Source organism: Engraulis encrasicolus, chromosome 17 (genome assembly GCF_034702125.1).
Source record: "Engraulis encrasicolus isolate BLACKSEA-1 chromosome 17, IST_EnEncr_1.0, whole genome shotgun sequence".
Taxonomy (NCBI): Eukaryota; Metazoa; Chordata; class Actinopteri; order Clupeiformes; family Engraulidae; genus Engraulis; species Engraulis encrasicolus.
The window spans coordinates 3,843,161-3,865,660 of NC_085873.1; the positions used below are offsets into that span (position 1 = coordinate 3,843,161).

The following is a 22,500-nucleotide window of genomic DNA, read 5'->3' on the forward strand; positions in this document are numbered from 1 at the left end:
CTTCTCTGTCCTCACCTCACCTCACCTTTTCTCTCACCTTCTCTTTTTGAGTGGAGAATACTCTCCTCCCCTTACTTCTCTCCTCCTCTCCTCTCCTCTCCTCTCCTCTCCACCTCACCTCTCCTTCCCTAGCTTGACCTCACCCTTACCTTTCGTTTGCCTCTCCTCCTGCCCCACCCCCCAAATAAAACAACAGATATAGTAAAAGCAAAAATCGAGAAGGTATCAGTTCATGTCTAAATAGACACTGGTAGATTATGTAACAGACATGGAGAAATTGACTTTTGACTTGCATTTATTTCTGATTTGTTCTTCTACATGGATGCTTTTTTTAAGTGCCTTCATATGCCTGTTGACTACCATTTCAAATTATGTGACATTGTCTGACAACATAATAAAAGCACTGCGTGACACAGAATTACGACTTTGCACAGTGAGACGGTAAATGTGCCATTCAGAATGGCAAAGAATGAACGATGGCCGGACTTAATGCTCTCCATACTTTTGTTGTTGTTGCTGTTGCGGTACCGGTAATTCCATTTTCGAAAAGAATGATTTCTCCTTCTGATAAATGATTTCCCCTTCTGACGAGGTGACATCCATCTCTCCCGGTAACACAGTGGACATGGGAAGGAGATTAATGAGGCCAGTTTCTGTAGCGATGGTCCAGGTGGCCAAGAGTGTATTTCTGTGTTTTTGTGTGTGCGTACGGGTGTATGGGTGTGTGGGTGGGTGTGCGTGTGCTTTACGGTGACAAGCTATTGTATATCTTTTGGCTTAATCTCTTAATTTACAAGTGTGACGGATTCGTTTTACACAAAGTGGAGAAGCATGTTCCCGGCCCCTCGCAAAACAATAAATAACCATCTCTAAAATGGCCAATGGTAGAGAGGGAGAGGGAGGGAGGGAGAGCGAGGGAGAGAGAGAGAGAGAGCGATAGCATCAAGAGTGGAGGAGGGATAGATAGAGAGAGAGAGAGAGAGAGAGAGGGAGAAAAGGAGGTATGGAGAGGGGTGGGGGGGGTGTAAATTGTGTGCATATTTTAGCGTGACAGCTCTCCAACTCGTAAAAGTCGGTGCCTAATTGGATGCCCTGCTGAAATTGGTCCGTTCCTGGGAGCACACTTCCTCGTTTCATTTTTTTCTTTTTTCCCGGAGATGTAAGATGCAAAAGGGGAGCGTCTCTCAACGTCATCCTCGCATAAACAAACAATCACATATAAACACACACACAAACACGTGCACGCACACACACACACATAACTTCTTTCTCTCTGTCTTTCTGTCTCCTTGTCTCTCAGTCACATACACACACCATCACACACTGTTTCTTTCTCTCTCTCTCTCTCTCTCTCTCTCTCTCTCTCTCTCTCTCTCTCTCTCTCTCTCTCTCTCTCTCTCTCTCTCTCACACACTCACACACACACACACACACACACACACACACACACACACACACACACACACACACACACACACAGGCTGTAAAGCAGTGTATGACTTGACCAATGGCAGCTTATCTTGTAAATAGGGTGTGTGTGTGTGTGTGTGTGTGTGTGTGTGTGTGTGTGTGTGTGTGTGTGTGTGTGTGTGTGTGTGTGTGTGTGTGTGTGTGTGTGTGTGTGTGTGTGTGTGTGTGTGTGTGTGTGTTGTAAAAGGTGGGGGAGAGCTAGTGTAGTGTAGTGGAGGAGGTTCTTTAAAATGAATGTGTCAGGAGCCACCGCTCCCCTGATAAATGTCAGGCCCACTGCCCAGCACCAGCTGTGACGCCATACGAAACACACACACACACACACACACACACACACACACACACACGCACACGCACACGCACACGCACACGCACACGCACACACATGCACACACACGCACACACACACACTTCATTCAGGCACCATTTACTCTCTCTCTCTCTCTCGCTCTCTCTCGCGCTCTCTCTCTCTCTCTCTCTCTCTCTCTCTCTCTCTCTCTCTCTCTCTCTCTCTCTCCCCCTCCCTCTCACACACACACATTCATTCAAAGAGCAAACGCACTCGAGCATAGCGTCATTCAGACACCTAACACGCAAGCACACATTGACTCACCGCTCTTACACACACAGATCACTCACATACACTCAGAGGTACATGGGTCAATAAAGTTTTTTGGGGGGCTCAGACGTTAGGTGGTACTGTACAACACCAGCTAATGCCCATAAATTAAATAGTAATTGGTAATGAATGTACTGCAATGACTATGCTTCTTAGATGATCCACTAAAACAAAGAAAAAAAAGTTTAATCAGTACAATAGTGGCTTTAGCTGTGGTTGCACCGCCCTGACATGTGCTACTGCTACGGCCAGGTACAAACAAGAGCGTGGCGCGGCGATTGTGAGAAGACGGCGGTCTTTCAACCGAATATCGGGCGATGTATTCTACACAGCCTTTCACACTGGTCTATTTTTCCAAATGCAGCACGGCACAGAGCCGTCTTCCGCGCTGCTACCGCCCGACTACTGGTGTGTTGGTGTTGAAGGACAGATCTGTTTCCATGCATTTTCGCCGCCGCCGGTAATAAACGCTTCCATCCTGCCCCGCTTCCCCGCTCTGATGTGTAAAGGTCCTAAAACGTCATTGACCCTCTTACAAAAGTGTGGTCACACAGACTCTAAGGTGCACCAACACACTGGTGTGTCAAGTCAATTTTATTTGTGTAGCACATTTAAACTCGTCAACAGCTGTATACACACAGCATGGACATGCAATTGTAATGCACATGAACACTCACTCACAAGCCTTCGTACACCCTCACATACCCATAAAACACACACACACACGTGCACATACGCTCGAGCACACACACACACACCTATTATACAGAGGCCTCAAACGCTGCATAGTATGAGGGAAAAAATACAGATAAATATATTTTAAAATGTATTAACGTAGTAATGTTAATTCTGTTTGTTTAGTATTTTGGCAAAAACATCACAAGCAAACAAACATGTGTTTGATGATTGACAGACGATGCGATGTGGGATGTAATGCGTTATTCTCACACAAGCACACGCACACACAGCATTCATCAGTCTGGTTGATGAGTTGCAGGAGTTGGTTAACTAACAGACACACACACACACGCACGCACGCACGACGCATGCCTCAGTGGTGGAGATTGAAAAACAGCACGATATTTGCATTGCATGGGAATTCATCCTGGACTGAAATCTTTAATGAACAAGGAGACACTGTCACACGCACACGCGCACGCGCACGCGCACACACACACACACGCACACACACAGACACACACACATACACACGCACACGCACACGCACAAGCACAAGCACATGCATCCTCACACAAATGCCTGTATAGCCATATACTCAAATCACTCATTCACATACAGCATGTGTGCAGACACACTTACTGTACATTGACATGCCAATGCACACGGGTGGGAGACGTGACGCCTTGTTTTTTCGTAACATTGGTTAAAAACCTACAAAACTGTTATTTTTCCTTTAAAAAACAAATGTCAATGAAAGAAGACGTGGTACATTATGTTTCATATTAGTCTTAGATGACAAGAAACATTTTTGTTAAGATTTATGTAAAGGTTTATATGTCAAATAGCCTGCGGTGTGACTGTAACATTATTCAAAATGTTGTTGGGTAATTTATATATATATTATATTCCAGGTTTTATTAATGTATGAAGCATTTGGCATGATTGCATAGATATTAACTTTATATTAAGATATGTGAATGTGAAAAAAACTCAAGACAGTAATATTAACTACAAGTTCAATTTCGTAACACAAATTGCGTCCTGTGGGCTGACATGTATGTCAATGTTTGTGAACGGGCAGCTGCAAGGCCAACTACAAGGGTCTTAAAGACTGGCTCCTAACCAGTCAGTACCTCAGTTATTGGAGAGTGCTAAAGACTGGCTCCTAACCAGTCAGTACCTCAGTTATTGGAGAGTGCTGTGGAAGTTTAAGGTGACTATTAACCTCTTATTATATGGTTGTGACGTCATCGGTCGAATGCTCCATTCATTTCAACGGGGCTCCCCAACGTTCGCACGTCTGTTATTTTTCGATAACGGACGGGTTGGTCTATAACAGACCGCTGTCAATGGCAACAAGACTTTTCACTGCTAAAGCGACTTTTCAACAAGACTCTAATCAGCTGCTGTGATAGACAGCACCTGTTGTCCTGGCTACCTAGCTGTTAGCGGTGTTCCACAACGGCACTGTTTTGTTTTGTGCAGCAACAATCTTTTGACATTAAAAACTATAATAGCCTAGACTTCACATTAAATAGGCCTAAAGAAATGTCCCCGCCATGTGTGAATCATTTAAGTATATCCATATAATAAGCGGGTTAACTTTCGGCGAGTCGGTCGCTTTGTGGAATAGCAGCACTTCAGAGAGAACAAGACCCCTCCGCTCCGCGTCGGGGTCTAAAGATTCTCTCTGTCGTGCTGCTATTCCACGGTAGCGACCTTCTCGCCGAACGTTAACCCTTACTTAATATGTCTTCATATTGCAATGTTTCTGTCACGCAATGCTTAGGTTCATTTTATGGTGTCCTGTGGTGTGACTGCTCTTATAGAAGGAAAAAAAAGTTTTTTATAAATGAAAACGCATATCAAGATTAAACACTATCATTATCAAGTTAGCATGAGCTCAGATGTCAGTCATGTATACAAAAGGATTAAAATGGCCATAATGCAGTGAATTTCCTGTGGTGTGACTTCATTTTCCTGCGGTGTGACATGCCTATGCAATGTGTTGATGCAGGACACATTTTCCCAAAAATGGCAAAAAATTAGGCGAAATTCCACGGACCACTAAGTGCTTTATTTTTACAGTTTTTCACACACACAGATGCAGCCATACCTACATACTTAGACACGCACGTGCACACACACACAAACACACACATGCACTTCAGTCTGTCAACTTAAGTCAAATAATGTTTGATGTTTAGTGTGTGCCTGCGTATAGATACATATATCATACCTAATTGAGATGTGCCATATTTATTAAAAGGGGTTTCTCTCTGTCTGTGTGTGTGCGTGCGTGCATGTGGGTGTAAGACTACACCTCTGTTGACTTGAGGCTAGCCTTTGTTATGGAGTAGTAGGTTCTGTTGGATGAATGAGGGGTGAAGATTAATGAGGAGACAGAGAAACAGGTTGATGAAGCGCCGTGTGTGTGTGCGTGCGTGCATGTGTGCACGTGTGTGTATGAGATGAGGAATACTGTGGTAAAAAATTGACTATCCCTGTGTGTGTGTGTGTGTGTATGACCCCTCGCTGCCTGTTTCCTCCATGCTTGATTGCTTTGTCACTCTCCCTGTGATGAATAGGGCTGTTTCCTGTCGTCTAGTCCTGGCGTCACTCACTCACTCACTCAGTTATACTCTCTCTCTCTCTCTCTCTCACTCTCTCTCTCTCTCTCTCTCTCTCTCTCGCACGCTCTCTCTCTCTCTCTCTCTCTCTCTCTCTCTCTCTCTCTCTCTCTTGCACTCTCTCTCTCTCTCTCTCTCTCTCTCTCTCTCGTGCACGGTCTCTCTCTCTCCCCCGCTAGTTGACTGGGTTAGTGTTAGCATAGTCCACTTGATGCCCCGTCACTCGATATGATGTAGTGTTCCCCTCTCCTCTCCCCGCTCCATATGATGTAGTGTTCCCCTGCCCTCGCACCACTGTGCTAACCTCAGCTGAATGTGTCTGCGCTCTCTTTTTTGCCTCACTTTCTCTCTCACACTCTCTCTCTCTCTCTCTCTCTCTAAATTTTGTCTGTCATTCACCGTCTTTCCCTCTTTTCTCTCTCTGACCATCTATATTGCTTCATCTCTGTACGCGTGCCCCCCCTGCCCCCTCTCTCTCTTTCTACCTCTCTCTCTTCTGTGCTTCTCTCTGCAGTCTGTGTGTATTTCTCTGCCTTTCTCCCTCTCTTCCTCTCCTCTTTCTGACTGTCTTTGTCTTTCTGGTAATGCTTTATTCTACAGGGGCTTACTCATTAGGTACAGTGGAAAACTGTTGTACTGGTAATAACAAATGTAAGTACAACTATAATTAGGCCCGTAACGGTGCACTGTATTCGTACCTAATCGAACCAACATGACCTTCGCTACAGTACAGTGCTGCACTGAACGGTACAGTAATATGTTACATGTTTATGTTTTTACAGCCTGCTGCTGCTACAGCAGCAGGAGGACCTGTGTCCGATTGGAGGAGTAGCTTAGTGGAAAAGTGTACTACTAGCAACCAGCAAGAGCTTGAAGTAGGCTATGGTGCCCTCTCACTAAAATATGCAGTTTGAGAAAACTTGGTAAATATGCAACGCGCCAAATCGCTTTCAGACGACATGGAACAGCAAACGAGGTTGGGGTAAATTTCCCACTGTCCAGCGACTACACAGCAATATAAGCAGGGTGCACAGCAATGTCTTGTGCGGGGAAATAGAGGATTGTGCTTTATGAGAACTTTTGAAAGTGCTATTACTTACACTGATTAAATGTCCGACCCAAAGTAGCAGTTTTCACTGCAATGCCCGTGTATTATCAATAAATCCATTTGACAACGTCTTGATCTTGAACGATAGTTGAGCTTTAATATTAGTCTTAACAGTTTCATAACACACATGAACTAATTAAAATAGCAGCTAGTGACATAAAAAGGTCCACATGTCTGCCGGAGAAGAGAGAAGTGTTTGTTTTCCAGAAGCTCTGAGAGAAACGCACCCTCTCTGGTGGAGTCTAGAGTCGCTATGGAAACCGAGTTTCCGAGTCTGCCTTCTTAAAAAGCGACAGTACACATTTGATCTAATGACAACCTTTGCTATGAGTTCTACTTCTGTTAACTTCCCTACATTACATTAATCATTTTAAACATTTTGAAAGGTTTTGTTTGACCTACTGTTTATAATGAATTCATTAAAATGTAAGAAATGAAACTAAGAATAAATCAAAATCCACTGTAAATAGGGGGTGTTTAAAAATAATTTAGCTTATTAATAAAATGCAGGACTTTGAATGTATTTATTTTATTGGTTATTTTGACAATTGTGGTGCAATAAACCACGCACTGAGGAAGAAAATGGTTTTGCAACTTTTTTTTTTTTACCATATACTGTACCGAAAACGTACTGAACCGTCACCTCAAAAACCGAGGTACGTACCAAACCGTGATTTTTGTGTACCGTTACACCCCTAACTATAATACATGTTATTACCGTATACGGTGCTCACTATGTATATTTTTGTGTAGCTACATACCAAGGGTACCTTGGGCCTGGATATAGGTGTACTTCACCTGAAAGATCACTTTAGCAAAGTATTGTGAAACCACTTCATAGTACATTATGGTCATTATTGTATGTAGATAACAAAATGTAGAATGTAATAGCATGTATTACAGTTGTACTTACATGTTATTACAACAGTTATTCCACTGTACACTGTAATTAAAGGCCTCTTAAAGTTAAGTGTTACTGTCTTTGTTTGTCTATAGCTATTTGTACACTATCTATGAGCGACCTACGTTTCCTGAGCGACGGAAGTCATTATTTCCCTATGGGGGATCAGCGTATAAAGTGACCAAAGCAAATTCACAGGGAGTGTGAAGTGACCTGAGCAACCAGAAAAAATGTCAGCGACTAAAATAAAACTAATATTATGGTCATGATCTATGACGTGGTTAGGCGAAGACCAATTGGAATGTTCATACCTACGAATGTCCCAGGCTGACAATCCAGAGCCGTTTAGCTAAATCAGCTAATTAGCTTTGGCAAACATGTCAATGGCTACGTTTACATGAGACATTTAATCCAGAATTAACTCCATTTAATTCTGAATAAAGCTTAGTTCCGCTTTGAAAAAGTCTTGTAAACACTTTAATTATGAATTAAATTAAAGATCAAAGTAAACTTGACGGAACTATTTAATTCTGAAAACGTCATGTTAACGTAGGCAGTGTCACGTCCAGAGTGAATGAAGCGAATTCATGGCAAAACTTCTTCAGCGACCTCGGCTTCTCGGATAGCGTCTCTTCCTGAGATTTTATTCCACTCTGGTAAACCTCGGTACACCCATTATACAGTGGTGTTGCCATTCATTAGATACACGTCTTTACCGTGCAAATCCACAGCTGTGTAGGTGACAGTACTGCACTTTACTAAAACTAAAAGAATACACAAACACACACGCACGCACACGCCTGTAAAAAAGGATGGGCATTTTGGTCATGACTAACTGCCAGGTAGCCAGTGGAGAGTATGCAGGCCTATGGGTGGGTGTGCGAGAGAGGGATAGAGAGAGTAAACCGAGAGTGAGTGAGAAAAGCATGCTTGCGTGTGAAAATGGAAGCAAAATAAAGTGGCTTACCAAAGTGGTCCGTCAAGGCATCGTCTTCTTGTCCAAGAAGGAGCCAACTCATCCTTCAAGCCCTCCCATCACACGCACGCGCACCCACGCTCATCACACCTACATGCACACTAACACACACCTCTACACACCTCCATACACACCCACACACCTACACACACACACACACACACACACACACACACACACACACACACACACACACACACACACACACACACAGAGACACACACACACACACACAGAGACACACACACACACACACACACACACAGAGACACACAGAGACACACACATGTCCAAACTCTCATTTGCATCCCTCTCCTGGATGTCCATTTAATCAGAACGCTTTGCTTCTGCACACACACACACACACACACACACACACACACACACACACACACACACACACACACACACACACACACACACACACACACACACACACACACACATACACACGCACACAGATAAATTCACATGCACACAGAAATACGCGTGCACACACACAGACACAGACACAGACACAGACACAGACACAGACACAGACACAGACACACACACATAAACACACACATAAACACACACATAAACACACACACACACACACACACACACACACACTGACACTCACTCAAGCGCTGATGAAATTGCCCTTGCGATTGATCACTGTGGCATTTGGCTTCCAATAGCACCATAAATAAATGTATAGTGAAGCAAAAATATTACCAGAGATAAATCTTTTTTTCCTCCATCTCTTCTCTCTCTCTCTCTCTCTCTCTCTCTCTCTCTCTCTCTCTCTCTCTCTCGCTCTCTCTGTTAGTCGTTAGTCACCAGCCCCTCCTCCTCCCGTATTTTAGTCTAAGTCAGTCGTTTTAGGATTGACAACCATTACAGGCCTCAGGAAATCCAAATATGGAAATGAGAGGCGGGGAGAAGCCGAAACGTTTTGGCTGTTGTCCTCAATCAACCTTTTTACGATATTGTTTTTGGGGGTTGGTGTGTGCATGTGTGTATGTGTGCGTGTCTGTGTGTGTTTGTGTGCATACATGTGCATGTGGGTGTGTGTGTTTGTGTGTGTGTGTGTGTGCGGGGGCGTGTAAATCACCTCTGACGAGGGGTCCAGTCTTCTTGTAGTACATTAATTGCACACATGGTGACCACTGACATCTTGCTTAATTATTTTTTTCTTCTAATTTTGTTTTAGAAGCACCAGTGTCTGACATGTAAATGGACTGCATTTATATATGAAGACATATTAAGTTGTTCATTATCCAAGTATATGTTGCCCATTCACAGGCAATTTGCCACCATTGTAAACTTCAAGTGGCTTCCTCCTGTAAATGGGCAAGATCTCCTGGCCCCCTCTTCCAGTTTACCAGGGCTGTGAAACGACTGTGATAGCCATAGCTAGTTTATATAATGGGCCCAGAATAGGCTATCCTTCACGTACATGGAATTGATTATCATGGTGGAACTATTCATTTGAAACAAATGACACCCTTGTGAATGGGCAACACAAATGTTGATCATGAACATTTAGATTTAGCCTGCACACCATCATAGCTTTGTCTTGCCAGTGTTGCTACTTCAAAAATGCATCATTTTTTAATGAAAGAACCAAACCGTGCAATACCACTACGATTAATTACAGGCAAAGCCTTTTAACGTGCTGAGGCTGGCGTTTTGGTCATTAGACAATGAACGCTTAAAAAAGTTTGTACATTGTGTCTTTAAAGGCAATATTCTTTCCTCATCACTTCGATATCATCTCTGATACCATCTTACTTGTTTAGTCTACTGCAGTCGTGGTTGCCAAACTTATTCTAATGGGACTCCCTTTTGTGACCTCCCCCCTGCCCCCCCTCCCCCACCTCAAGTATGGGTGTGTGTTCAAGAATGGGTGTGTGCACACTAGGGATGTTAACCGCATCCGGTAGCCGTTTAACCGGTAGTCGACCGGATCAACGTTAACCGGTAAAAATGTTCTGCCACAGGTTAACCACCCCCCTGTTATCACACTAAGCAGCACACACGTTGTATTGTATGGGGCGATATGATCACTCAATATCTAAGTGCTATAGGTTGCTGTAGTGACTATTTGTACGCCGCTGGACATGACAGGTCCTGTCCGCGCAGCTAAAAAAAGGCGTATGTGAAAACTAAAATAAAAAACATTTCAGTGCTGTGCATATCAGGCATGCGAACGTTGTATCATTGAAGATTACCGGTTAACCACCACTTAAAGAAGCTCAGTAGCCGGTTAAGATTTTTTTTCATTTTCGCCATCTCTAGTGCACACATGTCATACGTCATATGTCATACGTTTATGCATCTAGGTGCGTCTGTATGTGCTGTGAGGATGAGTTTGTCAGGATGTGTCATTGTGTGTGTTTGAGAAGAGGTGTGCATGGTTGTTGGCTAGACTGTGTGTGTGTCCGTGCGTGCGTGTATGCACAGGTATTATTGCACATATGTTGCGTGTGTGTCTGTGCACGGCTATGCCTGTGTGTGTGCGTGTATGCGTGCGTGTGTGCGTGCGTACATCCGTGCTGGTTCCATCTGTGCGGGATGGGCACAGTCTTCAGCAGAGCAGCTGGGTGGGCAGAGCAGAGAGGAAAGGAGCGAAAAAGAGAAGAGGAGAGAAAGAGCGATGAAAGTAGAGGAGAGACAGAGAGCGAAGGAGCAGAGAGAAAGAACGAGGAGAGGAGAGAAGAAGAGAAGAGCAGTGCAGAGCGGGGGAATGGCACCCAGCTGCCCACCTCTGTCTGACCAGACGCGTCTAACAACCTCTCACCACCTAGTTGTCTTTACCTCTCTACATTCTAGGGCTGTAGATAGGGGCAAGATATTGTATCGAACCGAGAACTCGTGACACGCAGAGCCACTAACCTGCATCTTGGTGCAAGAAGGCAGAATTGTGACACACCTTTTTAAAGGTCTGTTGCCCTTCAGTCCTGAAAACAACCACATGATACAACTGGTAATATAATCTGGAGATGTAACATGACAGTGCTTGAGCACAGGGCCACAAGAGCCACAATGAGTGCATAAGGGGCCCACAAGAAATAGAGCCAGTAATGCTGGCAAATGTGTAAAATAGCAAATTAATTAATTGAAAAAAAGTATACTTTGAAAAATAAGTTGGGTGTACTGAACCGTGGGTCAAAGAACATGATGGATACCAAATTGAGTTGGGTGTATCGTCACAGCCCTGTTCTTATACGTCTGTTGGCCTTTTTCTCCATTTAGCTCTTTTCACTCTTTCACTTTTACTGTTTTCAGGCCAACCAGAATGGTGCCCGTCAAATTTGGCAATGGGCAGCACAGGTTTAATGAGCAGCATATTTGCAATACCTACTTTGGCCACCAGCCTACACAGCGCACCTTTAAGTCACCCAAATCGTCTCTTCTGTCACCAGCGACTCAATACAAAAGTCACTTACTTCGTGTCTTGTCTATTCGTGCCATTACACTCTGATATTACAGATTCTAACTAAAATCTTTTTTGCATTCTCTCTCTGTCTGTCTCTATCTCTCTCTACTTTAGCGGCTGTCGTCTGAGGAGGAGGAAGAGTTGCTAGGAAACCTGCTGCCCAAGATGGCCGAATTAGCCCTGAGTGCACCAAAACTCATAACACAGGTACCTCAATTCTCTCTCTCTTTCTCTCTCTCACACACACACACACACACACACACACACACACACACACACACACACACACACACACACACACACACACACACACACACACACACACACACACACACACACACACACACACACACACACACACACGCCAAATGGCTTAGGGTAGGACACAGTGGTGTGGCTCTGTCCAGGGACAGTGGCGTCCCGGGGAGCAGCTGCTGAAGCAAGGGGTGGGAAGACCTGCTGGCCCCCCTGCTGAGCGAGATGAACCTCAAAGGTGATCAGGCACTCCACTCATCCCTGCAATACAGTCCCTCCAGTTTTTCGCGATTCAGCGATCGCGTGGATTCATGCAAATTCAATGATATTCCGCATAATTTCACGATGCCGCGTAATTCCTGTAAAGCCGCATTTTTCCCGCAAAATTTCAACATTCTGTGGAGTTTATTGATTTATATTTTCGTCAAAAAAATAAAAATGTGACTACAATACCACCGGAGACGAAAACCAATACGAAGCATTTTTGTTAATATGTCACTGAAACATTGAAAAAGAATTGCCTGCTATTTCGGAAGTCGCGACCCTCATCTCAGCTGTTCCGCGTCTCTCCTCCCCTCCCTCACATATACACGCAGGCGTTAGGCTATGCTTGCGGAACTTCTCCACTCTCCCCTGTTGCTTTCATGAGCATGCTACCCGACGGTCGTTGTCTGATCTTTTTTCAATGTTCGCTAATGATTGTAATTTAAGGGTCTATGTCTATGCGTAGGCACAAGCCTTCTGATAACAATCACTGTAGTGCCGATCGGATTCGGAAGTGTGGAGTTTTGCAACTTGTTTCAGTCAAGGACATCGAGATAGGAAGTGAACGGCCATTCCACGCTTTCACTGTGTTATTGCAATAAAGTCTTGCGAATCCATGCAACCATGCACACAACCATGTCAACGAGAGCGTGTATGCCATCACAACTTTGCATCAAGCAAATAATATGCAACAGCTTGCAATACGAGCACGAGAGAGAGAGAGAGAGAGAGACGCGTCTTCCAACAGGTGACATTGTAACGCTTGCATACAGCCTGGCTACTGTACCCCGCGACGCTCTTCATTAGGCCTAGTGGTAGGCTATACGGTACCCACAAGTATTTTTCCATAACGCGCTGTCCCGTTTTCCCCCGAAGTCGTTCTAAAATATCGACAGAGATTTATGAGTGTCGCGGCCATGATTTTTTTTTTTACACATTGGACGCACTGGCTAATAAGACGCTCTGACAGCTTTTGACAATATTTTATTATTCTATTATATAGGAAGTGTGTTTCTGAATCTCTCTCTCTTTTGTCTTAAGCCTGCTTAGACTGATTGTGGTTTTCAGTTGTCAAAAAAACCCAGAAAGGGGTGCAAAATCTTTGCAAAAAATGAGAAAATGCCGCAAAATCTTTGCAAAAAATGAGAAAATGCCGCCACAAAATCAGGCATTTTGACCGCAAAAATCACAAAATCCCAGTGCAAAATCCTGGAGGGACTGAATAGTGTGCACTATACGTGCACATACACACTTATACTGTACAAGTAGTCTCACTCACTCACTCACTCACTCACTCACACACTCACACGCACACACACACACACACACACACACACACACACACACACACACACACACACACACACACACACACACACACACACACACACACACACACACACACACACACACTTACACACACACACACACACGTCAAAACAAACCCTAACCTCTCAGTAAACAAATGTTTTTGCACTTGTACTAGTTTTTTCATCAACAACTAAATAACATATTTAATGGCTGTGAGGACTGACAAAATGTCCTCACAACCCCAAATGTGTCATTGCAAACGTGGAATTTCAGGTTTTAGTCCTCACAATACCAGGTGTACACACACACACACACACACACACACACACACACACACACACACACACACACACACACACACACACACACATACACACATACACACATACACACACACACACACACACACACAATAGAGTAGCCTGTGATTAATGTCTCACAAGTCCTGATGTGGGTCAAAAAAATGACACATGGCAACAACCACTCAGTCACGGGGTCAAGGTGGGCCGCCTGTCGATGGTGATTTTATGGACCTATTGGTCACTCAAGGCAATGGGAACAACACACACACACACACACACACACACACACACACACGTGGACCCTTGTCACATGCACACACATGCAGACCCCCCCTCTCTTTCTTCACACACACATACACGTGCACGCACGCACGCACGCACACACACACACACGAAGGACAGTGTCCAGGGCAGCCTTGTGTGCTCATTAACACTGAAGGGGGAGGGGTCAGCATCTTTTGGGAGACATCACTCAGACAACCAGCCAGCTGTCAGCCAGCCAGCCAGCTCCCTCCCCCTCCCCCCCCCACCCCCCCACACACACACACACACACGCACACACACTGCAAACCCTAGGCACATGTGTATAAGCTTGTCACAAGCCCATACACATGCACATACGGTACATAAAACACACACACACACAAACGCATGCACCCATAATATCCCACAAACATAGTAATAACTTTAAGTACCCTTACACCCAACACACCACACACACACACACACACACACACACACACACACACACACACACACACACACACACACACACACACACACACACACACACACACACACACACACAAAATTACAACAACATACAAACACACACAAATGTTCCATTATGCACTCACACACACACACATGGAGTCAACTCATTCCTTTTAATCTCCATCGTATCGCTGTTTTCTCTCTGGAAAAGCGTTCTCTGATCATTTTTTTATTTTTTATTATTATTTATTTATTATTTAGTCTTTTTTCCCAGGACGCTCTCTCTGAAATCAAGCGATATTATGATGCAACTTACACGATATACATCCTAATTAACAGGAATCTTTGATGGCCACAGTGGCCCATCTATATTGATTTGTTGTTTTATTTCTCTGCTCTCTGGATGGATGTTGCGTGTGCAGCTTTCTATCAAGCGGAAATTAATGCTGATCTTTCGGAGCATTTGAAGTGTTGTCCCTAAATTGTAATGCACATGCACATGCGCACACACACTAACACACACACACACACACACACACACACACACACACACACACACACACACACACACACACACACACACAGACCAGTGTTTAAATTATCAAAATATCTTATTTAGGCCCTACCATGGCTCTAACGGTAGGACACTGGCCTGCCACATTAGCGACCCGGGTTCAAGTCTAGCCTTGGTCCTTTGCCGACCCTTTCCCACCTCTCCCCATTCACTTTCTGTCTGCCTCTCCTACTGTCCTATCTTCAGTAAAGTCAAAAAGACCAAATAAAACTTTGTTATTAAAAATGTGTTATTTAACGTGGTGGGGGTCAGGGTTGGGGGGGCAGCTGGTATCAGGGTCCTGTGATCACTGAATAGCCTATTTTGTGCAATTTCAAATTTAGAAATGACATGCATGACACAAAACCATTACCTTTTCAGGAAGCTGGTCTAGGTGGCCTGCCTTAACGTTAAAATGCTGCGGGAAAACCCTTCACACACAACATGTAATGTCCAATCAGTGTAGTATGTATGTACGTATAGTGCTAAGGCTGCCTATGTCTTTTGACATTATGTTGACGGCTAGGCTCCAGGCTGTGAAACTGCATTTTGGAAAACGAAATGAGGTCAGAGACATGGTGGATGAGGTGTATGCACACACACACACACACACACACACACACACACACACACACACACACACACACACACACACACACACACACACACACACACACACACACACACACACACACACACACACAACAAAGATTTATTTTCATATTGTGTTGAATCATTTGGTGTTTGGTGGTACAGAAAGCATTTCACTATTTCTCTGCCTCCCCCTGACCCTATTCCATTCTCCCGTAGTCATTAGTGTGGTATTGCGTTCTCTGTCAAATGCGGTTTTCAGCCAGTCACCATGTAGGTAAGACAGTCCACTTTGAGGTGGTGGAGATGAGTTTTTAGCTCTCTTGTGGATTATCTTATATTACCAGTAACACACTCCTACCTGCCTGTGTGTAATGAAATATAGCAAAGATCTGTGTTGGTAGGTCTGTGCAGATAGCATTTCTTATTGCATTTAGTGATGTAATTGGCATGCGTTTCTGTAAGTAATGTTCAAGGAATGTTTTGCAATCCTGTTCATGTCCAACACATTTCTCACCATACACTTACCATAACCCCTTGTTATATGGCGTATCATTGGGTACTGTACTTTTGACATGACCAAAATATGTGCGGATATGTACAGAATCTATCTATTCCATATTACATTATGTTTGGTATAATGAATACTTAGAATTTGATGGTGATGGTAAGTACATGGAAAAGGTAACATTTGTGAATGGGCAGCATGAATTCTGGAAATAAATAACTAAAAATATTACATGGTGCACTAAAGATGACTTAAGACTAAAGGCAGAGCAGCAAGTCACTGCTACACATGGCTTTGTCATGCTGCTCTGCTTTTCCCATCACCTTGATATTGGCAGCTGGTGGAGTTCCAAATAGCAAACATAACGTGACAACAATTATTTAATGTGGACATAACCCAGAGATACAATCAAGACACAGCAGGTAGTATTGTTAACTAAACTCAGTAATGATATTGGAAAGGATTTTATTTACTTTACTTGATTATGTTAATGGGGAGCAGTATTATGATGTTAAGGAAAAGTGTTCTGTGACTGCTGTCATTTTTCCAGGTCATGGTTGTCAAACGAGCCAAGTTCTACAATAGGCACTTTTTGGAGCGATCAGGTTTTGTTTTAATGGAAGGCATGTAGGGATGCAAATGATTAATCGATTAATCGACTTTAATCGATCAATGCATTAATCGATTAAAAAATATTAATCGCAATTAATCGCCAATTCAACTGACAAGAGACCCAGGTGAAATGGGCATGTGAAGAGTGTGTGTGAAGAGGGGTGTGAATAGTGGGAATATTTAAATCACCTTTGGATTAAATAATTTATTTAAATGTGGTATTTTATCTCAATTTTTAATTAAAATAATTTAGATTTAGTAGGTTTTTTTCGGAGAAATCTTGAGTTTTCGGGGGGGAAAACGCCGCTTATCAATTAATCGTAAGTCGATCGATAACACTATCATTAATGATTAATGAATTAATCGATAATTAGCATCCCTAAAGGCATGACTTATTGTACTTTGCGAGTGTTGATGTAGAGCTTCTCTAATTGTGCTCAGTAATGAGAGCAGAAAGCTTTTCTTATTGGATTATGAATTGAAATAATTTGCTGTTGCACTTGGTCTGGTCATGCGAATGAAGAAAAAGGAAAAATCTGCACGCTGTTGCTGCCCACAGAAACATTTCGAAGCAGAGAAATCAGTGAGCAGCAACAGTGTGCAGGTTTTTCCTTCCTCTTCTAGATGTCTTTTTTTGATCTAGCACCTGTTTAACTGGATGTGCGTGCATCCCTTACACTACTTTTGGTTATGTGAATGGAAATCGTTTGTTATTGGACTAAGTAATGCAAATGGAAAACTTTTCTTACCATATTCAATAAGATCAATACAAAAATCCATCATGTTGTTTTAGTACCATGAGCTCAAAACATTTTGTTTTACTTGCACTGCTCAAAATTTGTTCAGAATCTGTACAGATGCATTTTCAGTACTTATTGTGCAAACAAACTTCTGTGTCCAATACATGGATAGACGCACACATAGATACTGAGGTAGCCGTGCAAAGGACTTACCGTTGGCGAGGGCATAAGAATGCAGGCCTTTTCACAATGTCCAACATGTTTTTTGTTTGTTTGGTTCTTTTAATATTGCAGCCTATGAATTGGTGCCTATTAGCTCAAACACCATTTGAGAGAGAGAGAGAGAGAGAGAGAGAGAGAGAGAGAGAGAGAGAGAGAGAGAGAGAGAGAGAGAGAGAGAGAGAGAGAGAGAGAGAGAGAGGAGAGAGAGAGAGAGGAGAGAGAGAGAGAGAGAGAGAGAGAGAGAGAGAGAGAGAGAGAGAGAGAGAGAGAGAGAGAGAGAGAGAGAGAGAGAGAGCGAGCGAGCGAGCGTGTAGTCTGAACTGTGTCAAATGAGTGCTGGAGAAGCGTTAAGGGCTAAATGTTTCTGTACTCAAGGGAATTGGTAGTGGAAGAGCTGGCTGCCCTGCATGGGGGGATTAGTCATATGAGTGGCCCTAATCAGCGGCTATCCTCTGGGGAACCAAGAGCAGAGGGGTGGGGGTGGGGGGTAAGGGCTGTAGCTGGAGAGAGACTGTGGAGAGGTGGCGAGATGGAGAGAGTGGGTTAGGGTTGGAGAGGGAGAGAGAGGAAGAGAGACTGAGGAGAGGTGGGGAGATGGAGAGAGAGGGTTAGGGTTGGAGAGGGAGAGAGAGGAAGAGAGACTGAGGAGAGGTGGGGAGATGGAGAGAGAGAGGGTTAGGGTTGGAGAGGGAGAGAGAGGAAGAGAGACTGAGGAGAGGTGGGGAGATGGAGAAGGAGACAGCGCAAGAGAGGGGGTTTGGACAGAGTTTGATGGATAGAGAGGGTAGAAGTTGGAGTTGGAGAGAGAGAGAGAGGGAGACTGAGGGAAGGTGGTGAGATGGAGAGAGACAGAGCGAGTGAGGGGGAGCGGGTGGAGAGAGATTGAGATTGAGAAAAAAAGGCAATGTGACTGGGGAACGTAGGGAGAGACGGATACAGTGGGGACAGAGGAAGGACAGAGCGATGAAGACAGGGGGATGACAGAGAGAGAAAAACAGGAAAGGGAAGAATGATGCAGAGAGAGAGGGACAGAGAGAGAGAGACGGAGAGAGAATGGCTGGAAGGGGGATGGAGGGATGAGAGAGAGATAAAGATGGTAAACAGGAAACAGAGGGAGAGAAAAAATGAAAAAAGTAGGAGGAACAGAGGGAGAGAGAGACAGGAAGGGGGGATAAGGGAAGGGTGGAAGAATGGAAAGACAGTGAGTGATAGGGCGAGAGAAGGAGAAAAATGAGGAGTGGAAGGATGGAGTGAGAGACAGGGGATCCTTGAGAGGAGACAATTAATCGCGCGAATAGACCAGGCGCGATGCGATTCAAGCGACAGAGCGATACGCGCGATTGAAGCGACTACAGTATGTCTGTTACAAGCAGAAGGCAAAGCATTCAAACAATCCCATTGGCTGTGGTCACTGACCTCTCTACAGTCATTGGCTGTAGCGGCTTGTCGCCGAACTGCGTCATAGAAAGTTGAAAGGATTTCAACTTCAAACTGCCGCGCTCGTCGCGCAAATCGCTCTCGTCTCCAGAATCGCTTTTGTCGCGCGACTCAATACAAATTACTTCCGTCGCTCGCCTCGCTCTTGTCGCGGTAGGTGTATTTCTGCGTAAAGGTGCACTGTGTAGGATTTTGGTAAGAGTAGGTATTGCAACTATGCTGCTCATCTAAACTGTGCTGTCTATTGACAAATTTGATCAAAGTACAACCAAAGTACATCAAGTTTTGCAGCTAAACAATTCTATTTCTGGACATTCAAAATGCTGGCATGAAGAGGATCCACTTTTTCATGCATGAAAAATTCAAATTTCCCAGTCCTAATGAATACTAAGAATTTCACGGTGGTGTACTGGTAAGTATTTGTGTAAAAGGTAACATTTGTGAATGGGCAGCATGAATTCTGGAAATAAACTAATAAAAATATGTAGCAGTGCACCATTAAGGGCAAAGGAACGAAGAGGGAGAAAGACGGAAATGAGGGAGCAATGGAAGATGGAGGGGGGAAGAAAAGGGGCGGAGGAGAGGGGGGTTGAACAGTACACAGGAGGAAGGGGTGATCAAGGGAAGGAGAGGAAGACAGAAAAGGGGAGGATGGAGGGATGAAGGATGGAGTGATGGAGGGAATGCTAGGTAAGATCCTTGATAGGTGATGAAGCCATGACATGTGATTGGAGGAGAGATAGAAAGAGACAGGAAGGAGGCATGGAGAGAGAGAGAGAGAGAGAGAGAGAAGGGGGGATCCTTGAAGAGACGGTATGGGTGAAATGGGGTTAAGTTACACCAGAAACGACCTTAGCTACCCAACTTGCGCTTCTCGCCGAGGTCGTTGAAGAAGTTTCGATATGAATTCGCTCTGGACATGACATTGACATGTTTGATTTAGCTAATCACATAATGTCTCTGGCTTGTTAGCCTGAGACATTCGGCAATATGAACATTCCAATTGTTTTTTGCCGAATCGGGTCATTGCCATAATATTAGCTAAACTTTAATCGCTGAAATTCGCTCTGGTCGCTCACGTTGCTTCGATCCCTGCGAATTCACTTTGGCCGCTTTATTCGCAGTTCCTTCATAGACAAATAATGACTTCCGTCGCTCAGGTAGCGTGGGTTGCTCTTGTAGCTTAGGTCGCTCTTGTACACAACACAGCTTTTTAGAGGCAGAGAGAGAGGACAACAGGAAGGGGGCATGAAGATGGAGGACGAAGGGATGAAGAGAGAGAGAGACCGCGGATGATGGACAGAGTATGGAGAGAGAGAGAGAGAGAGAGAGAGAGAGAGAGAGAGAGAGAGAGAGAGAGAGAGAGGTGAACAGGAAGGGGAGATGAGGAAGGGATGGAGAATGAAGGGATGAAGAGAGAGAGAAACCGGAAGGGGGGATGATGGACGGAGTATGGAGAGAGAGAGAGAGAGAGAGAGAGAGAGAGAGAGAGAGAGAGAGAGAGAGAGAGAGAGAGAGAGAGGGGGGGAAGATCCTTGAGGGGTAATGAAGCCATGTGATTGGAGTGGCCCCCAGAGAGGAGTCCAATTAGCTCCCCCGCTAATTAGCCCAAATGTAATTACAGCAGCCGCACTCTGCTGCTAAACAAATCACACACACACACACACACACACACACACACACACACACACACACACACACACACACACACACACACACACACACACACACACACACACACACACACACACACACACACACACACACACACACATCCACTCCCATAAACACAAACACACAGACCTCTAAGTCTGTAGCTACACAAACACACACTCTCTCTCTCTCTCTCTCTCTCTCACTCTATATCTCTCTCTCTCTTTCTCTTTCTCTCGAACCCCTTTTCTGTGCGAAAGGCTGGTTGTAGACACCAACCCATTCTCTATGTGTCTCTCTCTACATCCTCTGGTCAGAGGTGGGCAAGCTCAGGCCTTGGGGCCACCTACAGCCCTCTGAGCCGTTTTATGTGGCCCCCAGAGCCTTTACAAGACAGACAACTTTTAAATCCAAATTCATACGGTCACTCAGCATTCTTAGAATAGATAACTAAAACAGGGGTCTTTTGTTTCCTGGTGAACCAGTAGCCTGTAAGTAACAGGCTACTGGCACACTGCCCTTTCACGCGTCTCCGCAGGCGGGGTTTAGTCAAAAGATGCTTGCACGCGGTTGGAGCAACCTCATATGAATGACATGAGACTTCGACCACTCACGTTGAAGCTTTGTGCCGTAGGACGTGTCGTCACGTAAGCGCTGCCAGGTCGGGAACCAAAACAGAACAACGTCCTTTAGAAAATCAACTTGAGGTATTTTGGATAACACCGCTGAAATTGCTGCTTCCATCCCGACGCATGATAACTCCTCGCACGCCGCCATTACTGTTGTGATTCAGGGAGGGGGCGGGCACAGCCGAACTACCCTGGGGGAGGGTGTTGCGTTCGATAAACGTCATACCCACTGAAATCCCTCCCTACGGTCCTGATTCGTCGAGCTACCCCGTTTATTTCGTAAACGGAGGAGGAGAGCGAATCACAGGTGCACCAGAAGGTTTGTGTAGCCCAGCCCCCTGGGCGTCAACACATAGCTTCTGGTTCACCAGGAAAGGTCTTTTGACCATACCTGTCAACTTTGAGCTCCCAAAATCCGGGAAAATTCCCATATTTTAAGCCAAAATCCGGGAAAGGCCAAATTCTGACAGTCAACGGGATAACGGAGACGGATCAGACGGTGCGTTGTACTCTGCTTTTCACAACAGCGCGCATGCAAAGACAGTAGCCTACTGTCTAAAATCCCTCAGCACATGTTTTGCAGCGTGGAGAAACAGTGCAATGAGCGCAATGAGTTTCTTCTTGTTGTTTTGTCGCAGAAGTTGTCTGTTCGTGCAAAACTTCGTGCTGGTACAGGTTGTGATTAGGTTAATCACATGATTCACTGTTCCGGGGCTGTTTTATGCGTTGTATGAACTGACGGTTTCTGAGGAAAAGAGTGGGTGCACAAGCGCTACGGAGCTCGAGGGTGACATCTCGTATTTTTAAGGAACTTCAATTCTTGGGGTCATATCTGGCATACAATCTTCTGGCAGGTAGCTTGATAAGAAAGACCCTCTGTATCTCTCTTCAAGAGGG

At 44.5% G+C, this 22,500-nt stretch overlaps 1 protein-coding gene across 1 annotated transcript in view; it reads left to right on the top strand.

Annotated features, from left to right (window-relative positions):
- Positions 1-22,500, top strand: part of LOC134467718 (poly(ADP-ribose) glycohydrolase-like) — a 121,768-nt gene that overhangs the window by 46,204 nt on the left and 53,064 nt on the right. Inside the window, exon 8 of the mRNA XM_063221579.1 lies at positions 11,927-12,019. Within this exon, the coding sequence (XP_063077649.1) occupies positions 11,927-12,019 (93 nt within the window). The remainder of the gene's footprint in view (positions 1-11,926; positions 12,020-22,500) is intronic.